Source organism: Heterocephalus glaber, unplaced genomic scaffold, assembly GCF_053883595.1.
Source record: "Heterocephalus glaber isolate CG9 unplaced genomic scaffold, H.glaber_assembly_v1.0 deba00001744, whole genome shotgun sequence".
In the NCBI taxonomy this organism is placed as follows: Eukaryota; Metazoa; Chordata; class Mammalia; order Rodentia; family Bathyergidae; genus Heterocephalus; species Heterocephalus glaber.
This window is the reverse complement of record NW_028258450.1, coordinates 2,373,531-2,392,348: the sequence shown is the minus strand read 5'-3', so window position 1 is coordinate 2,392,348 and position 18,818 is coordinate 2,373,531. Positions and strand designations below refer to the sequence as shown.

The 18,818-nt window shown below is 56.2% G+C and overlaps 2 protein-coding genes and 1 pseudogene across 11 annotated transcripts in view; 1 reads left to right on the top strand and 2 right to left on the bottom strand.

Moving 5' to 3' along the window:
• Mark4 (microtubule affinity regulating kinase 4) overlaps positions 1-12,281 on the bottom strand; it is a 27,712-nt gene extending 15,431 nt beyond the window's left edge. For 2 of the 4 annotated variants that reach the window (XM_004873172.4, XM_021250846.2), the window contains exons 1-8: positions 11,963-12,280; positions 7,404-7,604; positions 5,036-5,089; positions 4,861-4,909; positions 3,915-3,980; positions 3,755-3,825; positions 3,159-3,215; positions 228-464 (exon numbers count right to left, since the gene is read on the bottom strand). In XM_004873172.4, the coding sequence (XP_004873229.1) occupies positions 228-464; positions 3,159-3,215; positions 3,755-3,825; positions 3,915-3,980; positions 4,861-4,909; positions 5,036-5,089; positions 7,404-7,604; positions 11,963-12,013 (786 nt within the window). In that variant the 5' untranslated portion in view covers positions 12,014-12,280. Of the gene's footprint in view, positions 1-227; positions 465-3,158; positions 3,216-3,754; positions 3,826-3,914; positions 3,981-4,860; positions 4,910-5,035; positions 5,090-7,403; positions 7,605-11,193; positions 11,306-11,962 lie in introns of all 4 variants that reach the window. The other 2 variants (XM_087200568.1, XM_004873171.4) reach the window with 2 other exon arrangements.
• On the bottom strand, positions 12,191-18,818 carry LOC147821332 (uncharacterized; annotated as a pseudogene).
• The window catches only part of Exoc3l2 (exocyst complex component 3 like 2), a 39,745-nt gene continuing 38,163 nt past the window's right edge, over positions 17,237-18,818 (top strand). For 2 of the 7 annotated variants that reach the window (XM_087200742.1, XM_021250916.2), the window contains exon 1: positions 17,240-17,418. The gene's annotated coding sequence lies outside the window, so the exon portion shown is untranslated. Of the gene's footprint in view, positions 17,419-18,818 lie in introns of all 7 variants that reach the window. The other 5 variants (XM_013068626.3, XM_004873169.4, XR_015447194.1 and 2 more) reach the window with 4 other exon arrangements.

Below are 18,818 nucleotides of genomic sequence, written 5' to 3'. Positions count from 1 at the left end.
ACACAAAGCCTCAGGGTCTGTGCCCAGAGGAGGGCACCAAACATTTCCCAGGTGGGTTAGGGAGCAGGATTGGAACCCGGGTCCTCAGCTGCTACATTCACACCCTGGGCCCCAACCCAGCCCCGTGCACACAGCTGTCCCCATGACTGTGGGGGCCTGGGCGCTGCCTGCATCCCGCCAGGTGACCCCAGGCCAGCCCAGCCTGCAGCCCCAGCCCTGCTCGGCACCTTGAGGTTGTGGCCATCGAAGGGCAGGGAGCCGCTGACGAGGGTGTAGAGGATGACGCCCAGGCTCCAGATGTCCACCTCTGGCCCGTCGTACTTCTTGCCCTGGAACAGCTCCGGGGCGGCGTATGGGGGACTCCCACAGAACGTGTCCAGCTTCGAGCCCAGTGTGAACTCGTTGCTGAAGCCGAAGTCGGCGATCTTGATGTTGGCCTCGGCGTCCAGCAATAGGTTCTCAGCCTGGGGCGCGGGAGGAGGCGGAGGGTGGGCTTGCTGGGGACCCGGGCCCCTGCTGTGTGACCCTGGACAGCGACTTGGCCTCTCTGGGCCAGTCTGCTCTTCCACAGAGCAGGAACAATCTTAGTCCCCACTTCACAGGGTAGCTGGAGAATTAAATGTGTTAACAGGCCTAGGACAACACTTTGCTTCCAGCGAGTGCTGTGACATTAGTTAACACACGGGATCAGAGCTGAGGTTTGCAGCCAACTCCTGCACCCTCTCTGAGCCTCAGTTTAACCAGCAGATTGCTCAAGAGCCATAAAAATGAAAACAACTGCTTCATCTACCTGCACACCTGTCATCCAGGAGGCTGTGGGGATCATCATTTTTTTGTTTTTGAGGCAAGGTTCTGCTATGTAGTTCAGGCTGGCCTTGAACTATGTAGTCCAGGCTGGCCTCAAACTTGCAGTGATCCTCCTGCCTCAGCCTCCTGAGGGCTGAGATTCCAGGCAGGTGCCACCACGCCCGGCAGGGAACTGTCATTTATAATAAGAGAGGCTGCATGAAATGAGGTTAAGAGTACAGATTCGGAGCCGGGCGAGGTGGTGCACACTTGTAATCCCAGCACTCTGGGAGGCTGAGGCAGGAGGATCTCAAGTTTGAACCCTGGGCAACTTAGTGACTAGTGAGGCCCTGTCTCAAAATAAAAAATAAACCTAAAAAGGGCTAGAGATGTAGCTCAGGGTGGAGGCCCCAAGTTTAATTCCCAGTACAACAACAACAACAACAAAAGAATACAGATTCTGGAAGAATCCCTACTCCACTGCCTGCCTGCTGCGCGACTTTGGGCAGGTTACCAGACCACTCTGTGTGTGACAGTCACAGCGCCTGCCTCACAGCCCATCCATCACTGTTGTGTGTGCTTCTTGTGGCACGCGGTCTCGTGGCAGCCATCACCCAGGTGAGCAGACTGAGGCTGGGGAGCCACCTCTCCTCCACAGCATGGTGGCAGAGCTGAACCCAAACAGCCAGGCACGTCCACGGCCTAAGCGCGAGGCGCTCCCAGCATCTAGCCCCCACCAGCCTTCAGGACTGTCGGCCCGTAGGTGGCCCATCCCCCTTCAGGCCACCAGAATTGTGGCCTCCTGCTGGGTCTCCCTCTTTCTCCTGGGTTCTTTTTTTTTTTAGCACTAGAGACTGAACACAAGGCTTTGACTGAGCTGCATCCTCAGCCTTTTAAAATTTTTATCCTGGGACAGGATCTTGGTAAGTTGCTCATGCTGGGCTTGAACTTGGAATCCTCCTGCCTCAGCCTCCCTACCTCCTGCCCCAAGCTGGGGGCAGGGGGTAGGGGGTAAAAAGGCACAGCTCATCCCTAAACCAGACTCTGACAGCATGTGGGGTTGGTGCCATTTCCCTTCCTGGTGTTTGCAGCTTCACAATTCAGCACCCCCTTGGTCCCCCAGATGCACCAGCAGGACCCCAGATTCATTTTAGTTAGTTCCAGGACCTTCCACCAAGGGGCAGCCTGAGGTGACTCTCACCACCGACCTCTCCTGACAGGCAGAGAGGAGCCGGGGAGCTCCACGCAGTGAGCCAGGAGACTTCTGAGGCAATCTGACAGTGGATTTTCCGCCTTTAGGATCTAATAATTCTAAAATTGGGGTCTTCATTCTGTATACCTGTTTCTCATTTCATTCTCCTTGCTATCTGTTTTTACTATATTTTACCAAAAGTACCCGTCCACAATGAATTAGAAAGCTTTTCTTTTTGTCTTGAAATGGCCTCGCTATGTTGTCCAGGCTGCTCTTGAACTCCTCAGCTCCAGTGACCCTCCTGTCTCAGCCTCTCAGCAGTTTTCTTGTTTTGTGTGGCAGTGCTGGGGATCAAACCCAGGGCCTCAGGCATGCCAGAAAAGTGCTCCACCACTGAACTACATTCTTAGCCCTTTTTTATTTCTTATTTTGAGACAGGATTTTACTAAGTCACTAAGTTGCTCAGGCTGTACCTGAACTTGCAATCCTCCTGCCTCAGCCTCGCAGACTGCTGGAATAACGGGTGTGCATGAGCACACCCAGTAATTTTTTAAAATAATGAAACAAACCTGGTCCTGCGCCACAGAGCAAGGCAGAAGGCCTCTGCTCCCAGCCTAGCACACAGCAGGTGGTCACCATGGACCACAGTGGAGACGACTTGATTTGCCCAGACAAGGCCCATCTCAGAAGCGACTCCTAAGGTTCTCTCTGAGCAGCCTGTGGCCGGAGGTCCCTTGGAAAAAGGCCCAGCTTGGCGCCCTGGTGGCTTCTTTCCCTCTGAGGCCCTTCTCGGGTGCTAAGGTCCTTGATTCTGAGGCCCTGCAGCAGTGTCCCTGTGTCTCCCAATCCTAAATCCTGCATGATGCCAAGGCCCGAAGGCTGAAAGTGACAGACTCTATCACCTACTAATGTCCCTGTCTAGCACCCATGTCACCAGCCAGGCCACCCTAGGACACCACTCCTCTGCTTTGTCTCCCCTGCCACCCACTCCCTCATCCGTTTTGTTTTTTTTTTGGTACCGGGGATCAAACTCAGAACCTTGCACTTTTGAGAAGGCAGGGGCAGTGCCACTGAGCTACATCCCTGGGCCCCCCATCCTTGGTTTGGTCACAGAAGCTCAGGACTGGCTGAGGGGTCCTGGGAGCTGGGGTCCCCAAGGACACAGCGGGGCAGGGCTTACCTTCAGGTCCCTGTGTACGATGTTTTTCTGGTGGCAATAGTGCACAGCTGACACGATCTGGGGGAGGGAGAGGGGAGTTACGCGTGGCCCCCACAGCCCTCAGCCTCCCTCGGTGGCCCATGAAGCCAGGTACAACTGGGCTGAGACCCCAGGCCTCCCCTAGGTGCAGGCCGAGCCCCAGGGCCTCACACCCCGCTGCTGTGACAGCAGATGTCGGGGCACCCACACAGACGCCTCCGCTGGGACATCCGGCCTCCCCCACAGAGACAGACTCAGGGCCTCAGAACCAGCGTCCTCCCCACACCCACACGTGGAATTCCCAGGGGAACATCGAGAGTCTGGAGACGGGCCTGTGGTCCCCACTCACTGTCAGGACAGTGTGGCAGGGCGGCCACGCTGGCCCTCACTGACCCCGGACACCCCACTCCCTCCCCGCACACACCTGGGCAGCTGCACACCGGCACGTCCTCTCGTCCCCAGTATCACCCCCACCTGACTGGCACCCACCTACCCACCCACCCAGCACCCCGGGCTGCCCCGCCACCCATGGAGCACCGCACGCACACCCACATCCAACGCCTGCCCTCAGCCCTCACCTGTCGGAACTTGGCCCGCGCTTCCTTCTCCTTCATGCGGCCGTGCGACACGAGGTAGTCAAACACTTCTCCTGTGGGGCAGAGGCTGAGCGGGTCAGGACAGGGCCGGGGGCGGTGGCATGGGGGACACGGGGGGGGGGGGCGTGGGACGGGGCCTCACCGGCACTTGCATACTCCATCACCAGGTACAGTGTCTTCTCCGTCTCGATCACCTCGAAGAGCTTCACTGCCGAGGCAGGGAGGGAAGGTGCAGGGTTAGGGGCAAGAGGCCAGCCCACCACCCACATCCAGTTCAGTAATACCCCTGCTCAAGACTCTTCCGTGGCTCCCCATGGACCAAAGATGATCCAAACTGCCCTGCCCTCTTTACCACCTTTTCTATGGTGGGTTTTCTCACAAGACTGTTGGCTCAGAGATCTGTACCCTTTTTTTTTTTTGGTACCAGAACTCGAACTCGGGACCTTGTGCTTGTGAGGCAGGCGTCGGAACGACTGAGCTAAATCCCTGGCCCTGTACCCTTTTTTTAAAAACAGGGTCTCACTATGTGGTCCAAGCTGCCCTTGAACTCATTATGTAGCCCAGGCTGGCCTTGAACTCACAGTGACCCTCCTGTCTCAGCCTCCCAAGTGCTGGGATTATGGGCCTGCACCACCAGGCCTGGCTGTACTTGCTTCTTTCCCTATGTCTGCAGCACCTGGCATACAGTGGCAGTGCAGTACATTTTTACTGAGTAAGAGAAATGGCTGAGGGAGTAAACGCTGCTCCACATCCAGGCCCAGCAAAACCCTGCTTCTCTCGGAAGGGCCCCTTCCTGCCACCTGATTGAACAATAATGACAATATACAAAAAACCAGACCGGATCCCAAAGCTCACTGTGAGAGAAGCCTTTTAGATACGTGATCGTATTCAACCCTCCCAGTGACCTTGACCTTGGAATGGGTCCTGGTGCTACCCTCATTCCAGAAGAAGAAATCAAGGCCCAGAGAGGGTAAGTGGCTCGCTCAAGGTCACACAGCTGTGACAGCACTCAGGAGAACCAGGTCCCTGTGCTACTCCCACCTCTGCCCATCCCCACTCCAGCCGGCGGCCTGCCCGGCCCTCCTCACCGATGTTGGGGTGGTTTAGGCCCTTCATGATGCGAACCTCCCGGAAGAGCTGTGCCAGGCCGGAAAAGAAGACAGAACGAGCGTGAATGGTTCTGGGGTCCCCTCCCCCGCCAGGCCAAGGAAGGAGGGGTCAGGTGGGTTTGTTCACACCCTGCTTCCCGTCCCTGGGTCTCACCTTCTGTAGGCTGCTGGGGTTCAGCTGGGTTTTATCGATGATCTTGATGGCAACCTAGAGGTGGACAAAGGAAAGAAAGGAGCAAAGGAGAGAAAAGCCCAGGTTCCATAGGCTGTTCCTGGAAGAGCTCTCTCTCGGGGGCCCAGGGCCTTCGCACACATGGCTCCTCCACTCTCGAGGCTCCAGTGAGTGTGTGAGGTGACACAGGAGGTGTGTGTGCTAGGGATCGAACTCAGGCTCTTGGGTGCGCTAGGCAGGTGGTCTACCACTGAGCTCCATCTCCAGCCCCTTTTAAGACAAGGTTTCCTTAAGTTGCTAAGTTGTCCAGGCTGGCCTCAAACTCGAAATCCTCCTGCCTCAGTCTTCCAAGGAGCTGGGGTTGTACAGACGTATACTATTGCACCTACCAGAGGTGACCGAGATCTCTAAGGGGTCCCTTTGCGAGGGAAACTCAGATCATTTATCCACCACACCTTTGTTTTGAACGTACAAACTGGAATAGCAAATAATAACCAGCTAACATTTGCTGAGTGTTCAAAGACAGCCATTTTTTCCTTTCCCACAGTACTGGGAATCGAACTCAGGGACTTGCCAGGCAGGTGCGGTGCCACTGAGCTACATCCCCAGCCCTTTGCTGAGCTTTCATTAAACGTCAGGCCCTGTCTGTGTACTGTACAAGTCCTCTTCATCCTCATAACAAATCTGCAAGAGGAGGCTAAAGATTATTCCCATTCACAAGCAGGTAGAGACTGAGGCACAGGGCAGTTTATAAGTTTTCCAGCAGCAAGCAGCACAGCAGGCCTGGAACACCAGCAATCAGGGGGCTGAGGTAGGAGGCCTGCACATTCAAGCCCAGCCTGTATGATTAGCGAGACCCTGTCTCAGAATGAAAAGCAGAAATGGCGAAAGGTGTAGCTCAGTGGTGCAGAACGCCAGGATTGTGAAGAAAAGGAGAGTCTTAACTCAGCCCTAGGCTTTTGGAACTACCCCAGGAACCCCCAGATCCCCTGGATTAAAAAACTTCCCTGGGGGCCCCATTCCCTTAGGATCTGGTCTTCTTGGAAACCTCTGGAATCACAGCAAGATCCACATATGGTGCACACTGTGCTCCCTGTGGGGGCGAGGGTCCCTTCGCCTTCCTCACATTTTCACCGATGGATTTTTAAAAATTTTGTCAAACGCGTTTTATGCCAGTATTGAGACGATCATATGGTTTCGCTCTTAATCTGTGAACGTGGTGAAGTGCATGAATAAATTGTCAAATGGAAGGAACTTTGCATTCCGGGGACAAACCCAGCTCTGTCATCACACGGCTTGCTTTAACCCATTTGCCAGTCTATCTGCTAATATTCTGGTTCAGATTTTTGGTTTGAGGCCAGCATGCGTAACAGTGAGACCCCATCTCAAAAACTTCTTTTTTTTTTTAACATCTGTGTTCATAAGGAAGACTGGCCCATAATTTTGTTTCTCTTTATGTTTTATTTTGTTTTTGTTTTGTTTTGCTTTGTTTAGTTTTCTGAGACAGGGTCTCACTATGTAGTTCAGGCTGGCCTTGAACTCACAGCATCCTCCTGCCTCAGCCTCCTGAGTGCTGGGATTATAGGAGTGTGCCACCATGCCTGGGTCAATTTTGTTTCTTGTCTGGTTTGGCCTTATGGCTAAATTGGAAACAAAAATCAGTTGGCAGCGAATCTCTTTTCTTTAGTCACTGGAAGAACTGGCAGCTGGGTGTGGTGACGCATGTCTGTGATCCCAGCACTTGGGAGGCTGAGGCAGGAGGATTGCTGTGAGTTCAAGGCTAGCGTGAATTACACAGCGAGATCCTGTCTCAAAAAATCAAAAACAACAAAAACAACAAAAGAACTGGCATAACATTTGAATGCTCAGTAGAATTTGTGCATAAAGGCATCGGGGCCTGGTGTCATTTGTGTGCTTGGCACAGTCTACAGGCACAGGAAGGCTGAGAAACTACTGCAGTTGAAGGGGTGCAGAGCAAACTGCGAGGGCCCCATCTTTCCCCCCTGAAGTATGAATCTGAGGTCTCCTATCTGGGTCTCAGGGTCTGCATTGGGCCCTTCCTGCGATTATGTCATCATCCGGCCCAGATCCCTGCTCTGGAGGGCGAGGCCCTGTGCACCTAAGGACGGACCAGGAGGCAGCCCAGCTGCGCTGAAAGACCAGGGGCCTCTCAGAAATGCAACCCCATCTCTGCCCTGATCTGAAGTTTCCCGCTCACTTCAGGGTGACCTCAAAGTGGTTCTTTTCCCGCTAGGGTTGTTTGGGAAAAACCTGCAAGAGCCATAGGGACCTGCTTGAGGTCACAGAGCCACGGAGGGCCGACCCTGGCCTCAGCGGGCCCCACACTCACCTCCCGGCCAGTGAGGATGTGCCGGGCCAGTTTGACTTTGGCGAAGTTGCCCTTCCCAATGGTCCTCAGCAGGCGGTAGTTGCCCACATGGGGCTGCTCCTCAGGGCAGGAGGCGATGGAGTTCCGGCAGCGGGCACCGAGGGAGCGGCTGGACCAGGACGGCCCTTTGTCTGACGATCGGCCACTGCCCAAGGTGCCATGCTGGCAGGGGAGATGGGTGTGAGCCGTCCTGTCCCCCTCCAGCGGCACCTGGGGGCCCCAGCCACGGCCCCACTGTGGATCCTTGTCAAACTCAGGCCACAGAGACCTGTGACCCAGCCCTCTGGGTGCTCCATCTCTTTATAGAGAGGCGCCGGGAATAAAACTCAAGAGGCCCAGATTCTGCAGCACCCGGGGCCTCAGACGTCCGGCCACCTCTTGTGACTGGCACGATGCTTCACCCGGATGCTGCGTACCTCATCCTGATCCATGGTGGCCTCAGTCCAGACCCAGTGCTCCCTCCAACTGCCAGGGACCTGACACTGTTTTATCATCATACCCACAGCACCGCTCAGTTCTATTCCAAACCCTGACAGCTGACTGTCCCCAGGACTTTATAGGTATCGTCCCCTTATCCCTCTGTCTCAGTTACCGCTGGTCAACCGTGGCCCTAAAAATATACTAGTTATTATTATTAATTTCTTACTGAACCTAATTGATATATATATATATATATATATATATTTATTTATTTATTTATTTATTTTTGTACAGGGAATTGAACCCAGGGCCTCAGCACTGAGCTACATCCCCAGCCTTCTTTTCATGTTTTACTTTGAGACAGAGTCTTGCTAAATTGCCAAGTTGCTCAGGCTACTTCAAACTTACAATGCTCCTGCCTCAGCCTCCCAAAATGGGAGGATTACAGGTGGGTGACACCACGCGTAACTTAGAATTCAATTTGATCCCAGGTAAAAAAGCACAGAAAAAAAGAACATATATAGGGTTTGGTTTCCAGCATCTCCTGGGGCTCTTGGAACGTGTTCCCCATGGATAAGGGGGAACTGTTACATTCCTCTTACTGTTGCCCCATATTCCGTCCAAGCCAGCCTTCCTTGGCAGTCACGGTAGGAAGCACTGCTTCGGCCCGGCCGCCCTCCACCACCCTGCTCCTCCCACACCATCCCGCCCCGTCTCGTGTTCTGATCCTGCTGTCCTGTCCCTCACAGGGCTCTCTCCCCCACAGGTCACCGGCCCTGTCCTGATTGTGAGCCCCAGGGACTGCGCTTCCCTTTCAGGGCTGGGGCCCAGGGTGCCAAAGTGGCTCTGTGCAGGCTGGGCCGCCCCCGTGCCCTCCTCGGGGCTGGGACACAAAGGACGAGGCACAGAGGCAGCCAGGGAGCCGAGGCATCGCGCCTGCCCCTTGCAGGGAACCTGTGCCAGGCCGCTCCGCAGTGATGCCGACCCACATTCCAAGCGCGATGCCACACGGTGCATCCACATCCCCATTTCTCTGGCGGGGATACTGAGGCCTCAACCGGGCTCTGATCCTCGCTGTGGCCGCTGGCACCGCCCCACGTTTGCGCACCACCTCCACAAAGCAGCAGGCAACACCCGGACCACGTCCTGTGCAATGGGCACCTGCCTGCGGTTAGTCCTGCGGGCACCCAAGGAGGAAGCTGCCTGCACCTCCATATTACAGAGGGGAAACCGAGGCTCGGGAGGGAAGGTGCCTGGTTGAGGTCACACTGTCCATTCACGCAGATCCTCAGGGCCAGTTGCAAACTGCACCATTGCCACTTACTGGCACTAACCATTTGCCACCCTGAGCTCCAGTGTGGGTCCAGTTTTGAGGCGCATTCTACAGGCAGGGACCCTAAAAGCTCCCCTAAGGCTGCGGCAGGGTCAAGGTCACAGGGTAGATGGGGCAGAGCTCCTGACCTGGCTCACTCCACTCCCTGCGGCAGCCTGGAGCCCCCTCCTAGGGGAGGGCAGGGAGATCCTGGCCAATTGGGCCTCCGATCCCCACTGAGATAAAGGCACACAGAAGAATCTCTGGTGGGTGTCACCTGGGGCCCGCGGAGGTGGCACAGTGTGCCCCAGACCTCTGTCAGGGCCAGCTGGGGTGGTGGGTAACAGAGCCCTGGGGCCGGGGGCAGGAGCTAAAATTGGCCAGCACTACCAGCTGGCCCAGATCCCTCCCGCCGGGCTGGCGCCCCGACACCAGGCCTGTTACTAGGGAACCCGGAGGGCTGGCCTCCTGGTGAAGCACCCTAGAACCCGTGTTGGGGAGCACAGCCCTAGGTGGCCATTACCATAGTAACCAGGTAGCAGGGGAAGGGGCTGCAACCTCTGATTCCAGAGGAAGACAGGTGACTGACTCAGCCAGGATGGATGGACAAGCAGAGCTGGAGAACAGAAGAGAAGCAGCGATGCTGAAATCCCCCCCATGCCCAAACCGTAACAACAAAAAGAAGAGGAAGTGCTTGGGTGCGCCCCATTTTACAGATGCAGAAACAGAGGCCCAGAGAGGTGAGGTCACTGGCCCCAGGTCACATAGCTAGGGAGGAACAGAAACTTGATTGGAACCCAAGTTCACCTGAACAATTAAAGTAAGAACAATAATGGCATGTAATCTTCGGAAAAGGTCCCTGGCAGGGAGGTGCTATCATCAACTCCACTGAGAGCCAGGAGATTGAGGCTCCAGCAGGCTTTTCGAGACACACAACTAATGACAGCCCTGGGCTGCGAACACGCGGCCTTCTGACTCACACCCACAGCCACACAGCCTCTGAGGAGTACTTCCTCTTTGCCAGGCCTTGCCCACATCATCTTGGGTAACCCTAAGGGACTTAAGTGGTCACCCCTGTTTTCCAGGGCAGGAAACTGAGGCTCAGGGAGGGAAAACCAGTTGGTGAGAACACAACTCAAATTAGCATACAGAGCCAGCACTCGAACCCAGGACTGTGGTCTGGGTCTCCACCTACTGACTGGGGAAGGGAGGTGCTGAGCCCGAGACTCCCAATTGGACTTCTGGCCAACAGCAACAATGGTAGGGTCTCCTGAGGGGGATCAAGGGCAGGATAAATGATCTCTGATGGAGATCTGGGGTGAAGGTGACCAAGGGGGACCGCAGGGACCTGGCCAGAAGGCCTGAGGGGAGGGACAAAGACCCCAGCTGAGGAGGAGCTGGGTATGGCTGGTGGGCTGGTCTTCAGAGACACCAGGAGTGATCAGAAATGTGGGACATGGGGAGGGGGTCTCGTTGGAATTGCTGTGGGCGGCAGTCTAGGGCAGGGGGCCTGGGAATGATGGGAAGGGACAAAGCCACAGGGCAGTGGAGCTCAGAGGCCGAGATGCCTGGGCCAGGGCCTGGGCATGTGGGAACTCCCATGGGGCAGAGGAGAAGAGGGCTTCTAGGAGCTGCAAGAACCAGGAAAGGAGCTGTGGGCCTGGCGGAATGGAGGAAGGGGCTTCCTAGGCAAGGGGCTGTACAGAGGGCTAAAAGCTGAGCCTGGAGGGGGCTCAAGGGGCCTAGGAACCTGGGGAGCACCTTCAGCAGGGACCCCAGAGCAGAGAGCGCTTGGAGCCAGGGCGGGACCAGGGCCTTCAGATGTGGGAGTCTTCTGGAAGCTGGAGGGGACCCAGGCCTCTGGAGTGAGGTGGGGGCTTCCTTGGGAGGCCAGACCCCAGCAAGGGAAGGGGAGGCCCTGGGGCAGGGGAAAGGTTAGACCTGGACATCTAGGGGAAGGGGTGGTGGCCTGTGAGGAAGGGGCCTGAAAAGGGGTCAAGGGGCTGGAGGGGGGCTTGCCTGCAGCTGAGGAGCGATACGGGGAGGATGAGGCCTGCAGTCAGACTGGTCCCAGACCTAGAAATCCGAGCCTGGGTTGGGGGCCTGGAGCTTGGTTGGAGGCCAAGGCTTCCTGGGAGAGGAAGAGACCAGAGAGGGCCTGGGTGGCATCTGGGGGGCCCTGGGGTGGCAAAAATCCAAGGACAGGACTGCTTGTCAGATAAGCACCAGGCCTGGGAGTGGAGAGACCTTGAAGAAGCCGGGCAGGGCCCTGGGCCCAGGAAAGGTGGCACCGGCTTCCTGAAAGGCTGCTCACAGCTGGGCCGGCGGGCGGATCCTGGAGGGGCAGAGGGCTGGGGCGCAGAGGAGGGGGCCTCCGGGAAGAGGGCACTCACGGGGAGCCGCCGAGGCAGGGCTGACGGACGGGCCTGGCTGGGAGGGGGCCAGGGCAGGGCCTGAGGGGTCAAGGGCCCAGCGATCCGGGAAGGGGGAGCCGCGGGATGCGGACGGCGGGGGGGGGGGGGCCTCCGCGCACGCCGGGAAGGGAGGGGCCCGGGCGGCGGGGAGGGGGCTTCCTGAAGGACGGGCGGGCGGAAGCGGTCTGCAGAGGACCCGAGGGGTCCCGGGAGAGGGGCGCCGCTAGGGGTCGGGCCGGACGGGGTGGGGAAGACCGGAAGTGCAGGAAGGGTCAGAGGCTGGCGAGTCGGTCCGGGAGCCGGGGCCGGGACTCTCGAGGTGCAGGGTTCGGCGCCGACCCGGCCGGGCTCCCACGGGGCTGGGCCCCACTCACCGTGTCCGAGTTGCGATCGTTGCCCGGGGCCAGCGCCGTCCGCGAAGACATCTTCTCCAGGTCGCCAGGGCAGGGCGGCCGGGTGGGGGGGGCGGGGAGCCCGGGGTCCCCTCTCTTCCCCTCCCCCCCCGCCGGCCGGGGACGCGAGCTCAAAAGCTGGGCGCCGTGGACGCCGAGTCCGCGCCGCGGAAGGGGCAAGGCGAGGTGACGGGACGGGCTCCGAGGGACCTAGTGGCCCCGCGCAGGGAGGCCCGGGGGCGCCATGGGGTCAGCCGGCGGCGGCGGCGGCGGCGGCGGAGGGGGCGCGGAGGGGGCGCGGAGCCGGCCGGGGCGGCGGCGGAGGGAGGCGGCGCAGGGGCCGGGGGAAGGGACGTCAGGGAGGGGAGGGGCCGCTGGGGCCACGCCCCTCACGCCGGCCCTTAAAGGCGCAGGCCTAGGCCGGCCGGGACTCTGGGGGCGGGGGCAGGTCTGGGCGTGCCCGCCGGGAGCTTGTTCCCACAGGACGGCAGAGGCTGGGCCGGGAGGAGGGGAGCGAAACGGAGACACGCAGGGCCGAGCGCCAGCCCAGAGACGCGCAGAAAGATTGCGAGAGATGCAGAGGTGGAGAGACAGAGACACAAAGAGGCAGGGACGGACGCCGGGGCAGGCAGAGACAAAGAGATGGACAGAGAGGCAAAGAAAAGACCCAAAAAGAGAAGGACAGAAGGAGGGGGCCGCGGGGAGAAAGTGGGCCAGAAGAGACGCGGAGAGGAACAAAGACAGGGACGGAGACCCGTAACCCACACAGGCGGACAGAGAGACAAAGAGACCCCGAGAGGGAGATCAGAGGCGGGGGCCGAGCCGGGCTACACACCCAGCGCCGCGGGGACCACTCGTGTGTCCAGCCCAGAGTGCGCGGAGGAAAGAGGAGCACTGAGTGGCCTTTCTGCGATCACGCCTCCCGGAGCGAGATCCACTCCCTGCCCCGTCTGTTCCAACGTCTGCTTGTCCTCCGAGCCTCAGTGCCCCTTTCTCAAAACCAGGTGTTTGTAACAGCAGGGTGCCGGGCTAGCTCCGGAAAGCTGGTTGTTAAAATTAAAGAATTTTGGAACTGGTTGTTAACCGCGGCCATTATTAAAATTAATTAAATTAGGCAAACATGCAATTAAATAAATTATATTAAAAACAAAGGTACTATACACTCATCACATCTTGATCATTTCGCTTCATTTTCCTATTTTCTGCGCTTTTCAGGTTATTTGCATCTTTTGTATCCTTATGAAATTGCTATAGAAGAGTGGGCTTCTGTGTATCTCTGCCCCAAAATGTTTTCAGGAACTCAGCGTACTAACTTGAAATTGCCCCTGGTGAGGATATTTACATCATGGAAATTGCCAAAGGTTGCAAATCGATATTTACCAGCCTATGGAGGGTTGAGGCCATCAGTTTCGTGGATTCACGGAAGCCGCTCTGGTGCTGGGCTCCGAGCTCGGGGTCTTTTCCGTGACCCAGGGACCATCCTTACCGAAGAGGAAGTCCTAGAGCCCCGAGGAAGAAAAGTTACACTCCCGGAAAGTGACAGAGCCAGCGGGTGGCCAGGTTGGGATTTTAACTCAACTTCTCCCAAACTCCAGAACTTGGGCTCTTAACCACGGTGGTTTCCTGTTTAACAACAGCAACCTCAGTATACAAAAAATCCATAAGTATATAAGTAAATTGCTCATCCGGTCGAGGGAGGATTAGAACTTCATTAATACTATTATTTAGCAAATGAGGCCTGAGAAGTTTTAAGGCTGGGGGCAGAGAGGAGGGGTTCAGGATGGGGTTCTAGAAGCTTTGTGATCCCCGAGTCTCTGCAGGTTGAGGGTTGGAGCTAGGGGAGTAGGATGGGGGGCTGAGCCTCCCCCAAGCCCTTCCCAGCCCGTGCTTACGCCTGCAGTTCTCCCATACACCACAAGGGAGCAGCAGGTCACCGTCCTACACACGTGGGACACACGTGAGGGGCCCCCACCCCCCCCAGTTGGCGCGGTCTCCACTCCATTTCCAAGATGAGGGACGCTGAGGATTGGATTACGGGGATGAAGTGTAACAAGCAGACCTTGGAAACCTTAAGTTTAATAAGAAGTCGACACAAAGATATTTATGTGATTCTGTTTATAAGATGTACCAGGCCATGATTGCAAATGCCTGTTTCTACAGCCCAGGGGAGGCTGAGGCAGGAGGATCTTCATGAGTTTGAGGCCGCCCTGAACTACATAGCGAGACTGTGTCTCAACAAAGCAAAACATTTATATGACATCTAGGATAGGGAAATTCCCGGAAACAAAGAGTGACTTGGTGCCAAAGGCTGGGGGAAAGGGGTGAGGTGTGACTCTACTGGGTCCAGGGTTTCTTTTTGGGATGATGCAAGTGTTTTGGAATTAGATAACAGTGATGCTTGCTGCAACCTTGTCAGTAACTAAGACCCATAAGTCACATATTTTTTGTTGTTGGTGGTGGTTGTTTTTTTTTGGTACTGGGGATCGAACTCAGGTCCTTGCACTTGTGCAGCAAGTCACATATTTTAAAAGGCAAATGTTATGGTAAAAGAATGATATCTCAGGGCCGGGGATTTAGCTCAGTGGTTTCGTCACCTGCTGTGCAAGCGCAAGGACCCAAGTTCAATCCCTGGTACCAAAAAATAAAAAATAAAAATAAAAATAAAGATAAATCATGATATCTTGGGCCAGGGATTTAGCTCAGTGGTGCCACCACCTGCCTCACAAGCGCAAGGTCCGGAGTTCACTCCCTAGTACCAAAAAAAAAAAAAAAAAAAAAAGATATCTTGATTTTTTTTAAATTAAAAAGGAAAGGAAGGAGAGCTGGACATGATGGCACACACACTTGTCATCCTAGCTACTTGGGAAACTGAGGCAGAAGGATCATGAGTTTGAGGTCCACCTGGGCAACTTAGCAACTTAGCAAGATTCATTTTCAAAATAAAAAATGAAAAAAGAAGCTTGGAGTGGTGCCGCATACCTGTAGTCCCAGCACTCAGGAGGCTGAGGTAGGAAGATTGCTGTGAGTTTGAGGCCGGCCTGAACTACATAGTGAGACCTCATCTCAAAAAAAAACAAAAAAAAAACAAAAAAGAAAAAAGGGCTGGGATGTCACTCAGTGTGAAGGCCCTGGCTTCAAACCCTAGTACTAGAGATAATAATAGTAAATAATGATGAGGATGGTCTGTAATCCCAGCACTCCAGAGGCTGAGGCAGGAAGATCACCATGAGTTCGAGGCCAGCCTGGGCTAAATGTGAGTTCAAGGCCAGAACCAAATTGCAAGACCTCATCTCAAAAGCAGCAAAATGAAACAGGATATATAAATAAAAGAACTGGGGATGTAGCTCTGTACTCTCTGGGTTCAATCCATAGTATCTACCCCCCAAAAAGGGGGAAGGAAGAGAGGGTTGAACATCATCACAGCATAATGGGGACCCAGGAAGCTTCCCTCAGAGGCTGAGGCCTGCCCCGACCCTCTCACTCCCACAGTGCAGCCTCCTCCCCCTGAGCCTATTGTCCTTAGGATTCAGGCCCAGTGGTCTTCAGATCTTGCAGTCTGAACTCCTGACCTACTTTACTTCCCAGCCTCTGTCCACAGTGCTCAGGGACTGATTGCTGATTGCAGCTCCAAAGCCTCCCTCTGCCGGGGCAGGGAATCGAGGCTGAACACACTTGAGCTATGCCTGGGCCCCTGAACAGCCCTCTGACCCTGAAACCCACCCTTCAAAGTGACCTTAACCCCCACATCCAGTGCCACCCACCCCATCCCCACACCCCCAGTCCCAACCACACTCTACCTCCTTCTCCATCAGCAACTTAACCTTGGCAGGAAGACTGTCCCCAAAGGCCCCTCCAGTCCTCAGCCCAATGTCCTCATTTACAGTTTTGGGGTTTTTTTGAGACAGAATCTCGCCACGTTGCTAAATTGTAGAGGCTGAGCTCAAATTTGCAATCCTCCTGATACAGGGAAAATAAATGTAACTCTCAACCTGCTAGATGTCAGATATGCCGAGTTTGTGTGCTCCAAAATTGAAGAATGAATTCTAAGGAACAACAAAGTTAGGGAAAAAATAAAGTAGGAAAAATTTATTGAGAAAGATAACTCCAAGAGAAAGGAGGGGACCCAAAGGTGGGTTGCTGTGGACCCCACTTCATAAAAGAAGTTTTATAGAGTAAAATCAGGAGGTGGGTATAATGTAGGTCAAAACTATGATCAACCAATAAGATGACAAGTAGAGCCGCTTAGGTAATACTGATCCAATGGGGAAGCAGGTCACGTGGCAAGTGTACCTGGAAAGAACAAGGACCTTTTTAGGAAGAGATGGATCAGGAGGTCCTGGTCACCCACCTGGGTGACTGATGTCTATCTGGACTTTATTGGACCAGGTGATACCAATTATAGTATAATCTTCAATTTATTGCTTATCCCTTGGGGAGGTATGTAGGCCCGGTCACCCTGTCTTTATCTTGAGGCCTGGCCTTTGATAGATGTGCCTCCAGCCACAGTTATAGTATGTTCTCATCCTCTACACTGACTCCCTCGAGGGCCTAGCCCTGTTTGACTGCCTAGAATATTTCTACCTGACTTAGCTGTGTAGAATACTTCTGCCTCAGCCTCCCAAAGTGCTGGCATTACAGGTGTGCTTACCATGACCAGCTGTTTTATGGGGCTTTACTCAGCACCTACTACGGGCTGGGCTGCATCTGGGGCTAAGGTGATGAGCAAAGCCAGTGGAGCCTGCTCTGCTGCCCTGATTGTGGAATGGGAGAGTCAGAAACTCTTCCAGGGAGACAAATGCAGCCCCTGGTCATTTCAAACTGGAAGGCGCTGGAAAGGAGCTGATGAGCAGAGCTGTATCCCTGGTGGAGACGCTGGTGTTGAGGCGGGAATGACCAGGAAGGCGGGGCGAGCAGGGCTCTCAGGCAGAGCCGTGATTTCAGAGCCATGCTCCATGCCGCTCCTGCTTGGTCCCTGGCCTCTGGACCAGTGGGCCATCCTAGTCTTGTCCCCATGCCGGGGCCCTGAAGAGAGGTGCGCTCCTCCGGGGACCCCACGGCCCCTCTGGAGGTCTCAGCCTGGTACCACTGGTCACTCTGGGCTCCCGTCCACCAGGGGCGTTTGCCTGGGGTGCCCAGGATGGCATTGTCACCTCCAGAGGCGTGAAGAGCAGGCAGGGGCGGATGGCGGATTCCGGCCCGGGGCAGGGTGGGGACAGGGCTGTGGGCCTTGTCCTTCCCAGCCCAACCACAGGCTGCCTAAAAGGGCAGACAGATAATGAGTCCTTCCCGGCCCTGGCCCCAGAGAGGGAGGGGTTTCCTGACAGGAAATTGTCCTCCTCCAAGCCCCCCCCCCAGACCCAAGCTCGCTGCAGTCCTGGCCTAAGGAGGCTGAGAACAGGACATCAGTGGTGACAGAGAGATAGGCGCGGAGGACAGCGGTGAGTGTGCTGGGGGAGGTGAGAGGATTCACAGCCGGGCCCCCTCAGAGAAGGGGCCCAGGAGGGACCTCTGCCCCAACTCCAAAGGGACCGAGTAGAGGGGACAAGGGAGAAGAGGAGGCCGGAGCCTGGGGGGTGCGGCAGCGAGAAGGCAGGGGGTGGGAGCAGCAGGTGGGAGCAGGAGGCTGTGCAGGGGAGACTTGGGGTGCAGGAAAGTGGGGGGATCTCTGGGGAGCTTGGGACCCTTGATGGCGGAGAGCGAAGGGAGGCAGTGGGTCTGCTCTACCCCGAGTCCAGGTGGGAAGGTTGAGGCCCTCAGGGCCCCAGTGTTCACCCCATCCTGAGAGTCGGGGCTCAGAGACAAGGAGCCGGGGTCACAGAGAACCTGCTGGCCAAGGTCGGGACTGGAGGTGGCGGGGAGCTGGACAGGGCGGCTGGTGACAGGGCAGCTTGGCGCATGGACCAGATTGGGGTTGGGCTGGCTGGAGTTCAGTCTGGGACAGGCAGCTTCTAAGCACAGTGGAGTGCAGATGCTGGGGACTGCTGGGGGCCAGACTGTGCAGAGGGGAGCACGCAGGGCAGAGCGGAGAGGCTGGCAGCCCAGGAAGAGGAGGAGGGGCCCTCGGAGGGAAGCGCTGGTGGCTGAGACATCCTGGGGGGGCGCCAGCACTGGGGGCTTGAGGGGCGCCTGGAAGTGAGTCAGGGGCCCTCCCGGGAGGCAGAGAGGGCACTGGAGGGGCAGGATGTGAGGGCAGCTTGCAGAGGGCATGTGGGATCCAGGAAGGGGAAAGGGGTCAGGGCCAGTGTGGGGCAAATGTTGCTGCCAGCTCTGGGGAGCATTGAGCATAGTCTGGGGACAGGGTGTATGTGGGGCAATGTCTGGGCTGCTTGGGGAAGTGGTATATCTAATTTGGGCAGCGTGGACTTTGGGCAGTTGGAGGGAAATTGGAGCCTGCAATTATGGAGGGGGGAACACAGTTCTAGGGGGATGTCAGAGCCCGTTTCAGGATGAGGCCTGTGGAAGCAGAAGATGACAGCTGGAGAAATCAGTGTGTGAACCGCATGTTGTATATGTGTGTGTGTGTGTGTGTGTGGGGTTACCAATTGCACACAGCCAGGGGGCTCAGGCAAGGGTTGCCATGGTGACTGCCTCCCTGGGGGACAGGGAACCCTGGAGACTGATGGGAGGTCAGGTGGTGTTTCTAGAAACAGAAGGGCTGAGAAGCAACAGCTGATGTCTACAGCTTGAAATGGGTGGAGAAGGGGGTGCATCATCCTGGAAGGAGGTGCTCTTGGCCCCGGCCCAGCCAGCGCCCCCAGCACCAGCTCCCCCTAGGCCTCCATCCTGCTCCCCACTCTGCCCTGCCCCTGCCCAGAAGCCTCTCCCAGTTCAAAACAAG